This window comes from Simochromis diagramma, unplaced genomic scaffold (genome assembly GCF_900408965.1).
Source record: "Simochromis diagramma unplaced genomic scaffold, fSimDia1.1 OVJJ01000060.1, whole genome shotgun sequence".
In the NCBI taxonomy this organism is placed as follows: domain Eukaryota; kingdom Metazoa; phylum Chordata; class Actinopteri; order Cichliformes; family Cichlidae; genus Simochromis; species Simochromis diagramma.
The window spans coordinates 7,654-20,570 of NW_024387073.1; the positions used below are offsets into that span (position 1 = coordinate 7,654).

Genomic DNA, 12,917 nt, shown 5'->3' on the forward strand with positions numbered 1-12,917 from the left:
AAAAACAACTTGTCCTTCCATATGCTGCTCCCATCTTGTTCTCAGGTTAGCCACAGTCTTCTCAGTCTCAATATTTTACTAGTCGCCAGGGTTGGCCCACTGATCACTTTAACAGTTATAGTATCGGATGGAAATTTGTTGATACAGTTGGCCTAGCATACAAGTAGCCATACTAGTAAGGATTGTAACACTGAATGTATGAGATAATAAAAATACAAATGTCTAACATTTGGCAGTTTTAATACACAATACAAACAACTGAAAAGAGGCAGCAGAATTGTATTTACAAGATATCCGAGGTAACAGATGCAGACTTTTTAATACGAAAACACTACTGTGTCTGAAAAAAAGAGTGTGTATGTGATTTACATCTCATATGAGATTATTTTTCATAACAGAATGCAGAGTCAGGATTTTTAAAACTCATTTACTCAGGTAACTCCGTCGCAACTTAATCTGTGCTATTTTACAATAAATCAAAAACATATTGACACAATAATTATGTACATGTTGACTTGCAAGTACCCACAAGCATTCACAAAATTTACAAATTCAGCCCTTTAAGTGCATGTTTGCATTAACGTGGTGCACTGAATCTGATTGACACTGTAGATTTATTTGATTTCCTTTGCCAAGTTGAGATATATTAAATCCAGTTACTGTCAAAAAAAAAAAAAAAAAAAGTATTCAAAATTTTTCTGTTCTCTTCTGAATTCACAGGACATTTGTGAAAAAACAAAACAAAAACTATATATCAACTGCCAGTGTGTGCAGACACTGAATCTGTTTACTTGTTTGTTTTCACCAAATGGATCAAATCAGAAAGCTTCGAGGATCAGTGGAAACTGGAATTTGAGGGTTTTATCTTTTGTTTTCAACATTTTTTTTCTTTTACTTTTCAGTAAAAAGAAAGAAAGAAAGAAAGAAAGAAAGAAGAAAAAAAAAACGAACAAAACAACCTGTGCAGACACTCATACAATCTGCTGAAGTAAACAGAATTCCCTTGTTGACTCACACTACGGACGTCTCTGTCAATGGCAACACAGAAGACAAACACAAGTAATAATTTAATTGAGGATAAACAGTGTGCTGCAGACGACGTCGGAACTAATCGTGAATATTTAGTAAAACTGAAAACAAAAACTGAATCCCGTCAAAAAGGGGAAAATGCATAACTTCAACTGCACAAGTACAGCTGACACATTGTGCAACATATAAACGTTGCCCCATTAAAGACACTTGCATTATTGCCTATTCAAGCCACATGAACACATTTTCTGAATGTGTAAACAGCACAGGTTTTAACAGCAATGACCAAATCAAGTGGGCTTTCTCAAAATTATGACTAAACCTTAAGAGTCCTCCTCCCTCCTGCTCTCCATAGGAGTGCAACATCACAAAGGGTCACTCTGAATGAGCTCATATATCCACGTCATCTGAATCAGAGGAGCTGGATGACTTTGACTCCTCCTGGGAATCTCCCCAAACAAATCTATAGTTGTTCTCCAACTCCTGCTGCCTTTTCTCCTCTTTATAAACCTCTTCAGTGCCTCCAGTCTGGTGGTGGTCGGGGGGGGGGGAGAGTAAAAACAGGAATGGGTTAAAAACGAAAACAACAAATCGAATCCACTTTGCTGCTAGAAGATTCATCAAATCTTGCGCTAACACTCAGCTGCCAATCAAAATTCAGCAAAGTGATGCCTACAGAGCAGGATGAAAAATATAAAAGTCCTCTACTGTTTAATTTACCATGAAGATAATAAGAATAAGACCAAAAAAATGAAATTGCACATTTGAGAGTGTAGGATCTTCTGTTACATAAAGATGACACAGAAATCTGTACCATAAAGTCCAAACATGTAACCACAGTGCTCATGGAAGCTTATAAGAGCACCTTTCCTGAGCCCTCAGTCACACAGGTCTAGAGACCAGTTGGCAACTACCGTATCTGGCAATAATCGGTCGCAAAGGAAACTGTACCTACCAACGAATTGAGTAACTAGCCAGCAGCTCTTAATAGTGATGGAAATAGTTGCTTTTGGGTAGTGTGGCAGGAAATTGCACACACTATATTGCAAAGACAGAGGGGGGACGGGAATTCACTTAACATAAACAAATCTGTATTTAGAGTACAGCCAGTAAAAGAAGCAGAAGTGAAAGCTGGCTCCACTTCAACATACACCAGGAAAAAGAGATGATGTGGCAGTCATGAGGGTCTGCTGTGAAAGTGGCATTGACCTTTTCACCTGGTGACAAGGACATTTTGTTCCTTCTTTTCTTTAATACTGCGTCCACAATTCTGTTGAATTGTGCTTACTGACATCTCAACCGATGCCCCCAGCCTGAATAAACTTTAAATGTGTCATAACTACAATCCAATGAGCTTTTGGTTTCTGTAATTAATTTCTGTGAAAGCAGACAAACACACAAGAACAACAGCACACTCTGTTCTTTCTTGCAGACAGGAAAACACTCAGCAAACTGTACAGCGCTTCCGTCAGACACAGTCCAAGTCTGCAAGCAACAGCTAGAAGCATTCAAAGGAACCCAATAGAAGTACTACTTCAGTTACCAGGAGATTAATGAGTAGCTCCCTGAAGGACTTTGTATCTTCCTCAGTCAGCCACTGATCACCTGCCTCTTCTGCGTTTTTTCGTGTCAAGATCTTCACTTCGATTTTTCCTAACAACAAAGAAAAACAGACGGAAGACAAAAAAGGTTCAGCAGTTACGCCTAACACATCCAAATGGCGTAAGAAAACTGCTGAACGAGTCAACAATGACAACAGGATGATTGACATGAATGACACAAACATATGAGTGGAAAAACACAGCACACCTGGCTGAGATATGTTCTTTGATTAAGGTGAGCTTTAAGCTTGCTATTATTTTTTTCCTTAAATGAAAACATATTTTTCAAAATCTTCTCTTTTTAACTCATTAGACAGGTTTTTATTTTACATAGGATACGAAGAGAAATACAGTGCTGTACACTGAAGATAACAGATGGAAGAGAGAAAAGGCCGTGAGTGTTTCGGGCACTCTCCCTTCATACCTTCGGCCTTCAGTCCTGCCTTCTCTAGCTGTTCTTTAACCACGTCCTTTATGTGCTGCCACTGCGGGTCTCCTTCGCCCACCTCCTGAACTTTCACCTCCCCATCAGGGTTGATACCCGTCTTATACTTAGTTATTTTGATCTTAACATGGTCGTCAGCTGCTTGGTCTAGGGTGACGAGACAAAAGAGGGACAAACAAGACAGTTCACCTCAAAACCCACCAGTAGGGCCACGAGATGAAGGAGGCAAGAGCCTCCCATAGCATTGTGTTATGAACATAGATTAAAATACTGTGTCTGATTTCAGAAATTTTAATTTAGATTTAGATTAATGCAATCAAAAAGTCACCCACGGTGACATTAATGGCTGGAGAAGAAAGACTGCAACTGACCAAAAGTGATCTGATAACATAAATTCTCTGAATTCTTCAAATTCCATGTGTGGATCTTTCCTGAGATGGAGAATGTCGTAACACACATCTACTGCACAGACTGATGAATTATGAAGATGATTATACACAGAGGGTGTGGACATGCACATGACTACAAAAGGGTCAAGCCCCCTGGTTACCTGGGTGCTTCGGAGCCAGGCTGGGGCTCCCCCGGGCTGGGTCGCTGGCTCTTTGGCCTCCGGACGTTTTCTGCTCTGGGTCCTGAACGTCTTTCTCCTCCAAATGATCGAGTAGCTTATCCAGCGTCGTCTCCAGTGTCTGTGTTGCCTGAGTGCGGTCAAACTCCCCTTTCAGACCCTCTGTCTCGAGTTCCTGTTGAGCCTACAACACAGATAGAGCCAAGCAACGCCTAAAGTTGGTATTTAGTTTGGTCTTTTCCTTGTTACGCATCTGTCTAATCAAATTTTAGGTATCAACTTATATATATATATATATATATATATATATATATATATATAGTCTTAAACCTCGTTTATGATGTTGTCAAACTCCTTCTGCATTTCCTCCTTTATCTCTTCAATTTTATCTGAAGGCACAGAGAGGTCAGCCATCTCATCCTCAAACTCCTGTAGCACAGGGTCCTCTTCATCTTTCTCCTCCTCGTCAAGTTTCTCCGTTACTCTGTTGTGTCGTGCTGTCTCTTCTCTACTTTTGGCTTGATCTTGTGCTTTCTAAAAATAAAAACAAAACAAAAAAGGATTGGAAAGCCTATGCACTGCCAAGAGAAAAAAGGCAGTCATTTGCTGTCACTAACAACAGCAAATACTGACCTTCCTGTTACTCTCCTTAAGGTGCTGGACAAATTTCATCAGGTCTGCTGGGTCAGTGATGATTTTAAAGTTGAATTTTTCTACTAAAAAAGAAGAATATCAGAGAAGAAAAAGCTCCAGCTTGTATTTGCTTTGTTTTCTTTCTTTTTTAAAAAATAAGCTGTGCACTAAAACAGCACTATCTTTCTCAGTACCTTCATCACCATCATCTATGATTTCATTGTCTGCATGTGAGGTATGGCCACCATCTGCTGCCTGTCAGAAAGAGGAAAAATCAGGTTAGAGGGAGGAAATGGTGACAGAAAGCATCCGACTGCCCCCTCTAGTGGTTAAAAAAGCCAGATCGCACTGTCAAAAATACCTGGAAATTCAGTATTATACGATATACACAGTACTACATTTAATAATAATCAAAAGTGTAAGTAACAGTAGAATGATAATCAGAAGGTGTCAAAAATGTACCAAAATGAACATGTCATTGGACCTTGCAGAGCCAATTACAAATGTATTTTTATGGCTACATTTCAATTTGAGTTACTCACTGTTGTGTGTTTCTACCAAGAAGACAGACCATTGCATCCAGAATTGAATTCAAAATCCTGCTCCTCACATACAAGGTCTTAAATAATCAGGCCCCAGCTTATCTTAATGACCTTGTAGTACCATATCACCCTATTAGAGCACTTTGCTATCACACTGCAGGCCTACTTGTTGTTCCTAGAGTATTTAAAGGTAGAATGGGAGCGAGAGCCTTCAGGCCCCTCTTCTGTGGAACCAGCTTCCAGTTTGGATTCGGGAGACAGACACTATCTCTACTTTCAAGATTAGGCTTAAAACTTTCCTTTTTGGTAAAGCATATAGTTAGGGCTGGACCAGGTGACCCTGAATTCTCCCTTAGTTATGCTGCAATAGACGTAGGCTGCCGGGGATTCCCATGATGCATTGAGTTTTCCTTTCCAGTCACCTTTCTCACTATGTGTTAATAGACCTCTCTGCACTGAATCATATCTGTTATTAACCTCTGTCTCTCTTCCACAGCATGTCTTTTATCCGGACTTCCTTCTCTCACCCCAACCGGTCGCAGCAGATGGCCGCCCCTCCCTGAGCCTGGTTCTGCCGGAGGTTTCTTCCTGTTAAAAGGGAGTTTTTCCTTCCCACTGTCGCCAAAGTGCTTGCTCATAGGGGGTCATATGATTGTTTGGCTTTTCTCTGTATCTACTGTACAATATAAAGCGCCTTGAGGCGATTTTTGTTGTGATTTGGCGCTATATGAATAAAATTGAATTGAATTGCACCTGCTATACCTGATTCTCCTGTTGGAAAGTAGATGTTCTTGAACTTGCTGGCTTTGTCACTCCCTCCCAGAAGTCAGAGTCTTCTGCCTCATCTGACTCTCCATCTTTAGATACATCAGCAGGACCTGTTTCAAAACCAGAAATAGACACTCGTGTCAGAATCAGAATTAATACACACACGCCCATTATGGATGGATCGGCACTTTATTATTAGGTGCACTGACAAGTTACTACTGCGGGGTCGTTTGCCTCATAAGCATCAAAAAAAACTCACCTTTTCTGCGACTGCTAGGCGATGTCTCCTCTGCTGTTACCTTTACTGCACCATCTCCTCCTTCATTACCAGCTAACATCTCATCAAGACTCCTTAATTCTTCCGAGATCTGCTCCACTTTACGTTTTGTGTCCGCTGGGAACGGAAACAGGATGATTGGCAGAGGAATCAACCACAAGACAAAGGAGAGAGCAAGCTTGAAGTTTGAAAGCCAAGTTAGCTTCTTAGCTGGTATTTTTATTAAAAAGACCACAATCTGTTTTAAAATGCGAAAAATAAAAAAATCAAGAGGCCTCCAAGATGCATTGCTTTGCCCTTCAATGTTTTTTTATTCACTCACAGACTTGTGCCTTGACGTAATCCATGTACTGTTGGGCACTTAGTGCTGGCTGGCACACAATGCCCTGAGGCTTGGCAGTGGATGGTGGCCGCAGGAATGGGTGCTGGCAGGTGCGACTGGTGTGAATCGTCAGCACATATCGACATGACTGAGGTTCATCTACTCGCGCAATGTAGTCACCTGAGCCTTCTTCACATACAAACTGGAAACAAAACAGAGCAAAAGTATGCAAACTACTTTGAGCTGAATTAAATGCCCAACTGTTTGGGCGCTGCTGGGTTGCAACATATTTGGTTCTTTTTTCTTTTCTTTTTTTTTTTAGGTGAAAATGTTTAAATACAGTAAATAAACAGGGAATTAATCAACTGTTACAAATGCCAAAACACAGACAGATCAGTATAACCAACATTGGCCAATCTCTGCTTTATTCATGTCTTAACAAGTGCTTACGACTGCCAATACCTTGGTGACTGAGAATTTACAGAGAACCTTTTTCCTGTTTGTGAAATGTTTCCTATGTGACTAACACACACAACTGACAACTCAAATACTTTGACTCTACTCTCTTAAGGTTTCCTTCTGATCACTCTTCCACAGACCCCGATCATTTTCAGATCTTTAGTGAGTTCCTAAAAGGATTCCAGAGTTATTGAGTTTCACTACAACATCTGTGTAATCAGAGAATTATCATCTTCTGATAAACTTAATCTCCTGTAGAAGGGCTAAAGAGTCGACTAACGCCGTATCTCAAAACAAACAGCTGTATATGAATATCTGGGGACCGGGAAGCTTTCTGGATTTTATTTCTTCTCCTCTTTTAGTTCTTGTTCTAATAATCAGTCTCATCTGAGTGTGCAGTTAAGTCCCCATGTGAGCAAAGCACTTGCCTAAATTAATCTCAAAACCATTAGTTTTCAGATGGCAATTTGTCTTTTAATTAGTTTGGGGGTTTAGGGTTGTTTAGCACTAAAAAACTGGCTGCTCCATGAGATTAAGACAGTTGACTAGATGACGGGTTCCTTCATTTAATAAGGTCAAACAGGTTTACTTTTTGGACCCAATAAAGTATCAGGATGAGCAAAATACTTCACATGCCAAACTTTGTGTTTGGCATGTGAAGTATTTTTAGCTCTTTTAAGTACACAAAAAAGCATGCTGTCATAATCTGAACTAATGTCTAAGTCACAGTTTTCATTTTTCCAGAAAAACTAGCCAGCGTCTCCCACCTGACCTCCCTCAAAACTATTCATAAATATTTCGACACAGAAGGAATCGCAAAGATGACTCTGGCATTAAAGTGGAGGTAAAAATGGAGACAGTTAAGATGCTATAACTTGTTTTGACTAGACTACACTACAACAAAGAACAATAATAATTTCTTTACAAATTAAAACTCAACTGAGCCTTTTAAGCAAAGCAACATAAAACATATTCATGTTCAAAATGTCTGCTGCTTGGGATATATTTAAAAGTGAAAGTCTTGTAAATCTGCACAGGCATTTTGCATATGAGTGTTTGGATAAGCAAGAAGAAAGTCAAAAATCAAAAAGAAAAAAAAAGTGAAACACGCAAATCATCTCAAGCAGGATGAGTTCCAAATGTAAATATCTCACCCGGACTTCAGTCTCTCTGGGATTTCCATTTAGGTCACACTTAGAGCCATTTACATAGGTCTGGCTGTGGTACCTCTTTAGCCTGTGCTGTTTGGAGGCCTGAGAGAAAAAACACAATGGATGCACCCACGATTGTTTGGTTCATATTGTACAGTCATGCAAATCAGCCACAACATAGAGGCAACTTTACCTTTGCTGTTTCATTGCTCCAATCAAATTCTGACTCATAATAACCCAGGAAGAGAATGTCCCCTTTGATCTCTGTGTCTAAGGACAAAAGAACAAAATTTGTCAAAAACAATAACTGAAAGCCTCTTGTAGGTTAAAAAACAAAAAAAACAAAACAAAAAACAGAGAAGTGGCCTCTCACCTTCAAGGTGGTATTGTCTGATATGCTGGCCATGGCAGAACTCGTACGTCCACCAGTCCTTCGTCTGCAGGACAGGTATTTCTGTTAGACTTTGACACAGTGCCTAAGCCTGAAACGGTCCCACGCACATATTTGTAAATAGGGCTGCCACAAACGATTATTTTGATAGTCGACTAGTCACCGATTATTTTTGCGATTAGTCGACTAATCAGATCATGCATCCATTGGACATACAGCGTACAGCTTATTGCACCAGCACGCATCTGCTCTTATATAACTATCATTAGCTTAAAGCTTTAAGTGTTTAAGGTATGTGCTAACTAAAAATAAAGACAAGATGATAGTTTATTAAATTTTAATGAAATCTGCAGGTTGTTTCGGTGAAGTTTAACAAACTCCTTGCTATCTAAAATATAACAGGACACCGGAGTATATTCTCGAGCATCTCACACTTCTGATAATCAGTTGTCTGCTTGACATTTATTCAGCTGTGTAAAAACTATAACTTTAATCTCAGCCAAACCGATTTACTCAGGAAAAAATAAAATACTAAAAAAAAAAGCCAAACAATAACATTTTTAAGTTATCTAAGTGACTTATGTATGTTTAACCTGAGTAGCGAAAGACCGCGGTGGGTTTGAAAACGATTTGCCGGGAGTCCGGTGTTCTCACGGGCTCTAGTGAGCCTTGCCCCCGGCTAGCTATCGAGCTAGTGGGTAACAGACGTCTCCGAAAACGTCGGAGCACTTTTGAAAATATGTGGTGTCTTGATAAACTGAGCAGATATTTGAGGTTTACACAGCTACATTCTCGCCTAAAAATATGTTAAACGTTTATTTTGTGACCCAGAAAGAATAATAAGAGTAATATTAAAACTAACTAGCTGCCGCTATTATTGGAAACTGAGCTGGGCTGCGCTATGAATTCTGGGACAGAGCTACTTCTTCGGGGTTTAACGGCAGCTGGCATCCTTGTACATGCAGTGCTGCCATCTTCTGTTTCAGTCTGTTATTACACTCTTAAATACTACTACTTATTCCTGCGTCTTTTGTGATCTTACAAAGCTTCAAACGACGCGTAATCGTGACTAGTCGATTAATCGTGGCAGCCCTATAAATGAGGACTATTTTTCAGGAAGTCTTGTGGTTTAATCAGATGTAACTTTGAAAATCTAAGTCAGACTCCCATGTTGTTTTTAGAGAATATGCTCTTTTCTTCTGGCAGCCCTTCCAAACAAGTCATACTTGTTCAGTCTTTTTCTAACTGTACTGTTGTGAACTTTGGGGTGGCTGTAGCTCAGGTGGCAGAGCAGGTCAGCCACTAATCAGAAGATTGGTGGTTCAATCCCAGGCTGCCTCCTGGCTGCATGCCAAATATCCTTGGGCAAGATACTAACCCCATGTTTGCCTACTGGTGGTGGTCAGAGGGCCTGGTGGCACCAGTGTCCGGCAGCCTCGCCTCTGTCAGTGCGCCCCAGGGTAGCTGTGGCTACAACGTAGCTTACCATTGCCAGTGTGTGAATGTGTGTGTGAATGGGTGAATGACTGAATGTAGTGTAAAACGCTTTGGGGTCCTTAGAGACTGAGTAAAGCGCCATACAAATGCAGGCCATTTACCATTTTAACCAGTGGCGGCTGGCCCATAGGGGGCGCTCGGGCTCCGCCCCCCCAAATGTGGAGGAGTAAAAATATATATTTTTAAAAAATTCATCAATGATAGTTTTACTATGTGTGTGCCCATATACAGCCAGGCGTATTTTAACATTTTCACCAGCTGACTCATTAAAGTTCAACCAACAAACGGTGTTTTTCTTCTTCTGGGGCGCTCGTCAAAGCGCCCTTGATATGCAGCGAAATAGCCTATCATTAAATGGTTGCCAGGGGAAAATAATAAATATTTGACCTATTAGCGTCGCTGAATTAAATGGTTTGGGGGCGCTTAAAATTGCGCCCCTGCAGAAAACGCGCGAAGATTTGCTGTTCTAGAATTTTACCTCAGTCAGTAGCCTAAGTGAGCTATAAGGTCAGAGAGAGACGATGGCAGCGGTATTGTTAACGGTTGAGGCACAGCCTCCCCCAAATTCGGTTAGATCGCTTCTAACCTACCCTTTTGCCAGAAGGACAATGGCAGAAAAACTGCAAGTTAAAGAGTTGGGACCTGACAAGCCCGAAATTCAACTAACCCAGGCAACGAAGGAGAAGTCAAAAGCATACAACAGGACTTTTTGTCGGAGTTGGTTCCAGCGCAAGTCGTGGCTGACAGGCTGTGCATATTGATTTATATGATGCAGCCGGCTTTATATTGTTGCTTGATTACACCACACAACATTGGATTGATGTAGCCTAAGTAATGAGTAAGTGGACACATTCATTTTTGCTTAAAGGCTACTGGATGCTAATTTCTTTCGCTTTCTACCTGTAACTTATGTAGCTAGAGGAAAGCTTTCTGTTGTGTGTTGCCATCTAGTGGGCATGAGGTATCACTGTATGAGTTAATCACCTAGCAACAAATTAAAATTGTGTTGTTTGATGTACTCATTAAATGGGTCATTTTAGTCGATATCATAAAAATTGCCCCCCCCTGAGATTTTTTTCAGGAGCCGCCACTGATTTTAACATTTAACATTCTAACTGCGGCCTGTGGAGTTTGAGCTAGTCTCTTGGGTATTTTTCCAGTTTCTCTGAGGACTGCACAGGCTGACCTTGGGTTTTACTGGGACATCAAGTCCTGGGAATATTGGCGGCTGTCTCAAATGTTGGGAAAAATTCTTACTGTAGAATGATGGAGTTCATTTTGAAGGCAATAGCTTTATAACTCATCAAGACTGATGGGCAGAAACAACTGATTCTTTGAGATCTTTGGTATTGTTTTTCCTCGTTGGTACTGTGCTAACACACCTGAATGCTCCAGAGCACATGATCAATTAATCAAGCACATTTGATTAACAGTACCAGGCTGTGACTTAACCTCTTTATGCCTATGGAAGCGGAAAGTGAGACAAACTTTCTTTGTCTCATGACTATACAAAAAACACATTGTAAGGAGATACATGGATAAGATGCACTGTTAGGAAGAAGATAGTGATAAAGTACTTGTGGGCTTTTGGGTAAACCTTAAATTAACACATAAGCTGAACAATTGAAAACACAGGTACATTAACAGATGTGTGTCTCTTAGATATACTGCTTTTGTACCCAGTCACTGATGCAGACGAGCAACCTTTAATCCAATGAATACTGAATCAAGAGCCTCCCAGTGTTGTTTCTGGCAAGCTTCTGGGGCATCCATGTGTGTCTTTAAAATAGTTTACTTAAGCTGGCAAATATACACACGCTTTCGGTGCGTTTTGCTCTTGTGTTCTTATTGTTGTATTATTATTGTAGTCACACCACTGTGTAAACAGCTTAAGCATTTCACTGTTGGATTACACAGATAAGTAGTTAAGGACCAACCTTGAGTAGACATGGGGCATTGTGCATGGGCTTGAGCAGGTCTGGGATATCTGGCCCAGTGTAACCCTCCGAGTCAGGCTCAGTGGCGGGATCCTGATGAAAACGCACAGCCTGGGCTGGAAGTCGACACTCATAGAGCTGTTTGTACTTACTGGACACCATCATAACCTCCTCTGTCTTAGTCTACAAACGTAAGACAGACATGGAAAAGGGGGTGAATTTAATCTTGACACACATGTTCACACATTACCAACGCATCACGTGAATGCAAACAGATAAAAACATGGTTTGCGGCTTTACTTTTAGCTAGTTATAGACCTGTGGCAATGAACATAACAGCTGTCACAGCATGCTGTGACGTACTTCACCTGAGAATTACTAGTCTTCATGTAACTCTATAAGATTTATTTTAATATGTTTTGTGCTTTTATGACATCAGGTCTCACGCTTTGTGAATTATTTGACACTATGAATAGTAAATAAATAACGCTAGCTCATATTTAAGCTAACAAGCTATATCCGTTAGCATTTTCTGACTCACCTGCCCCAGGATGACAGGATCGGGAAGAATCTGAATCCCATATTTCATGTCATTAAGCTCCTCCAAATTCAAGAAGCCCGGGACACGGAGGGGACATGTCAACAAGAAAACGTACAGTCTCTTTAACAACCAAACCAAGGAAGCAGCCATCATTGACTCTCGCCTCTTACCCCTGTCTGACAGCAACAACACACAATGCCTGACATGGTAGCAGCGGATTGGTCGAGGTGAAAAGCCCTGCTTTGTCATTGGCCAATTTCCAAGTCAATCAAAGTTTTTCCCGAGTTCTGAGGTGCGTTTGGTTTTCATACCAGCGGAGAGACAATGAACGGCGTGTTTGTGCTATATTTAGCACGCTAATGAATAACAGCACATCTCCGCTGTCACCGCCTGTCTTGCGATGAAATAGGCTCACACATAAGCACGAAGACAAGGCGGGCTGTCGCATGGTAAAATGTTTGGTGGGGGGTGTCTTCGTTTGTTTCATTTTGTTTTGATGCAAAGCAGTCCCAAGTAACTGATTTTAAAGGTTTACAATAACAATTAGGTAAAATAATGACAAAACAATAAAACGATTCATATGATACCCAAAAAGTACACACCGAGCTGAGCGAAAAGTGCAGTCAAACTACTGGGTTTAAATATCTGGTGAGGAAAAAATCAAGACAGTTCCTTGAAGAAAAAAAGCATTCCTTAACAGAATACCAGAGAGGAGGGGAAGTACAGAGGGTGAGATACTATAAAAGCTGAATAAGC

At 40.6% G+C, this 12,917-nt stretch overlaps 1 protein-coding gene across 3 annotated transcripts; it reads right to left on the minus strand.

The window, feature by feature from the left end:
• Positions 1-221: 221 nt before the first annotated feature.
• Positions 222-12,704, minus strand: LOC120742204 (protein OS-9-like). Of its 3 annotated transcripts, none has more exons than XM_040045372.1 (15): positions 12,162-12,704; positions 11,621-11,803; positions 8,169-8,232; positions 7,989-8,065; positions 7,799-7,897; positions 6,186-6,387; positions 5,846-5,980; positions 5,581-5,696; positions 4,471-4,531; positions 4,277-4,356; positions 3,974-4,177; positions 3,626-3,827; positions 3,055-3,222; positions 2,573-2,682; positions 222-1,557 (listed from the first exon to the last, which is right to left on the minus strand). In XM_040045372.1, the coding sequence occupies exons 1-15, from the start codon at positions 12,408-12,410 to the stop codon at positions 1,420-1,422; spliced, it is 2,088 nt and encodes a 695-aa protein (XP_039901306.1). In that variant the 5' UTR covers positions 12,411-12,704; the 3' UTR covers positions 222-1,419. The 3 variants fall into 3 exon arrangements, with proteins under 3 accessions (XP_039901306.1, XP_039901305.1, XP_039901307.1); XM_040045371.1 differs by having other exon boundaries at positions 4,277-4,359; positions 12,162-12,702; XM_040045373.1 differs by lacking the exon at positions 3,055-3,222 and having other exon boundaries at positions 4,277-4,359.
• Between the last annotated feature and the right edge of the window lie 213 nt (positions 12,705-12,917).